General features: G+C 48.7%; 2 protein-coding genes across 2 annotated transcripts; one reads left to right on the top strand and one right to left on the bottom strand.

The window, feature by feature from the left end:
- Positions 1 to 107: 107 nt before the first annotated feature.
- On the top strand, positions 108 to 356 carry H257_18757 (hypothetical protein; the record flags this gene model as incomplete). Its single annotated transcript, XM_009847878.1, has 1 exon — positions 108 to 356. One exon carries the CDS (start codon positions 108 to 110, stop codon positions 354 to 356), a length of 249 nt encoding a protein of 82 aa, XP_009846180.1.
- Positions 357 to 485: 129 nt separating this feature from the next.
- Positions 486 to 1,631, bottom strand: H257_18758 (hypothetical protein; the record flags this gene model as incomplete). Its single annotated transcript, XM_009847879.1, has 2 exons — positions 486 to 982; positions 1,112 to 1,631. 2 exons carry the CDS (start codon positions 1,629 to 1,631, stop codon positions 486 to 488), a joined length of 1,017 nt encoding a protein of 338 aa, XP_009846181.1.
- Between the last annotated feature and the right edge of the window lie 1,086 nt (positions 1,632 to 2,717).

Below are 2,717 nucleotides of genomic sequence, written 5' to 3' on the forward strand. Positions count from 1 at the left end.
CCCCCAGTGCTAGCCCAGGCGCCGAAGACGACGTCGAAGTGCTAGAGGACTTGCATGCCCCTGGCTCCAAGCAACAAAACAAGCGGAAGGTTGAAATCGACTTGGAGATGCAGCGCCAGCGCCAAATGCGCAAGAAGCAGAATCCAGACCTTGCGGCGGGGCTCAATAACCTCGGAGAAGCACTGGCGAGTGGACTCATTGAGGCAGCCAAGGTGAAGAACTCCCGCAGCTCTGGCGTGGATATGTCAGAACAAATGACAAAGCTATTGGATCTTATGGAGGAAACGAAATCCAGCATCGATAAAACCAATGACGTCAACGACAAAATGCTCCAGTTTCTCCAGGGTATATTCTAAACATTACAACAATTTGAAATGTAATTGTTATGGTCTTCTCCAAAGTGAATTCTAAGTAATACAATAATCTGAAATATAATGCATGTTTGTGCAATGTAATTAATAAGGCGATGAAACGATCAATTATACTTATATACTAACATGTTGGCTTAAATACAGCTTGATCATATCCCGAGCGCGTTTTGCAGGTGCACCATCGACTTGGTTCAGCTCCTCATCGAAGACTGTGTCGCCACCGGTGTGCATCCACTCGGGGAAGAACTCGGGTTCGAAGTTATCCAACTCCTCATTGAATTCAATGAACCAGTTATGAAACACCAAGGATACTTCAATCAGGCGCGCCATGTCGCTCGGTCGATGTTGGAGCAGCTCAGCCTTAAAAACACGAAACTTGTTCTTCCAAAGCCCAAATGCGCGCTCGACGACCATGCGGCTGCGACTGTGGATCGTGTTGTAGTGCGCTTCGTCCTGGGGAATGTCCGAGTAAATCGTGTATGGGGTCATGAGGTGTGAATACAGCTTGTATCCAGCGTCGCCAAGAAAGCAGCCACCCCCAGGCCCCAGGGACTCTTTGGTGGCACGTTTTTCCAAACACCGAGTGGTTAAAGAGCGCCTTGTCGTTCTGACTTCCAGAGCGCAACGAGTACGACATGAATTTCATCCGATGATCAACCACAGCTTGCATATTGATGCTGGAAACCCCTTGCGGCAGTACCACCCAGTGAAATCTTCAAATCGTTTTATTGATATCAAACTGCCGTCGATGGCGTCGTAGGCATTGGGAAATCCATACGCTTCGATCCCTGTTCTGATGTCCTCCCACTGGGCGTGTGTCGTTGGCATCGAGATGGTATCCAACACGAAACAGAGTTGAACAACAGCAAACACTTGATTACAATACTCGTACGCTCTGGTCTTTGAAATACCAAACAATGCTGCCGTCGACTCGTAGCCGTCTGAGTGAGTGAGGTAGTGAAGGGTGCAAGCTACGCGGTCATCAATGCCAAAGCGGTTGAGGTGGTGGAGAGCAGGGTGCACGGTCGGCCATGCCGTTCCAATGGAGTCCACAATTCGATTGAACGTGGGTCGAGGGCATCGCAGGTGCCGCGTGAACCATGCATTGAGGGAAGTCGTAGATTTCACAAGCAACCACGTGTTGTTTGGAACAACGAAGTTGTTTTCAATGGGTCCACGGTTGCTGCGGCCGTCGAAGGGTGTAAGAGCAGCTGTCACCGCGGCGAGAACTGCTGCACACACGGCGGTCACTTCGTCCATTAAAATGCTCTTTGTTGAGAAGATGCTTCTGATTGGTTAGACATATATTTATCTTTGACCAATCATGGCCCACTATCTCCGGCCGCCACTAGAATGACCCTGGATAGGTTGGCCGATAATTTTGGTTCAAGAATGAGGCGCTGGAGGCTCTACCCCATTCCAAAAGTTAGTCGGAACAGGTTCTTACTCATGAACGTTTTACAGTTACTGTAGGTCAATACAGTAGTCCCCCGCAATAGGTAGGGAACCTTTGTTGGCGATATGGTTTTAGAGGTTTTCAATTTACACAAGTATAAAGTTAAAAAGGCATGTTTGATGGGTAGCTCGATTCTGATTGGACAAGAGTTAACATATGGTATTGGCAAGTGCTCGATTCACAGTCAAAAATGGACATCATATTTTCAGGGGGTTGATACCCTGGCAACCTCCAGAAGACAAAACGCACACCAACAACAATGCGCACATTATATTCCTCAAAGGTTGTTCATACTCTCGATCAAATCATACATCTCTTCGTCCAGTATACCCGTATGGCGCCAGCAGTTAGTAGTGGCCGGTAGGCGAGGTTTGTGTGCTGATTTATCTGAGGGATGCACGTCCATGTGGTCGCTCTGGGTGTTGAGCTAACGAGACAAAGTCGCATAGTCGACTTTTGGGTCACACGTGGCAGCCCAAACGCATGCTGAGCCCAAATTCGCAATTCAAGTCCTCGCATGCCAGGATGGACTGGTGGTGCGTAGTGAGCGCTTTTGCTCGAAAGTGAGTCTCATCCATGTCGAGGGTGACGGCATTTTGACAACCAAGTGCATCTTCGCAACATGTGTCGTTTGAAATTTCAATCAGCCCCTTTAAATATATTTTGCACCATCTTGTGAAAGAATATATTTTGCGAGGATATTGATTTATTGTGGGTTCCCTTTGCGGGGGACTACTGTACAGTGTAGTGACCAAGCCTTTCGTTAGCCCCGAGCGCCCAGGAGGCCGTCTGCGCAAGTGCGGATCGAAGCTTCTCACTTCACCGAATGATCTATCTTTTCCTCGTGTCGGGCAGCGGTAGATAGGCCGTGCCGCTCCAGGACGAGGCCT

Source organism: Aphanomyces astaci, assembly GCF_000520075.1.
Source record: "Aphanomyces astaci strain APO3 unplaced genomic scaffold supercont1.211, whole genome shotgun sequence".
Lineage (NCBI taxonomy): Eukaryota > Oomycota > Saprolegniomycetes > Saprolegniales > Verrucalvaceae > Aphanomyces > Aphanomyces astaci.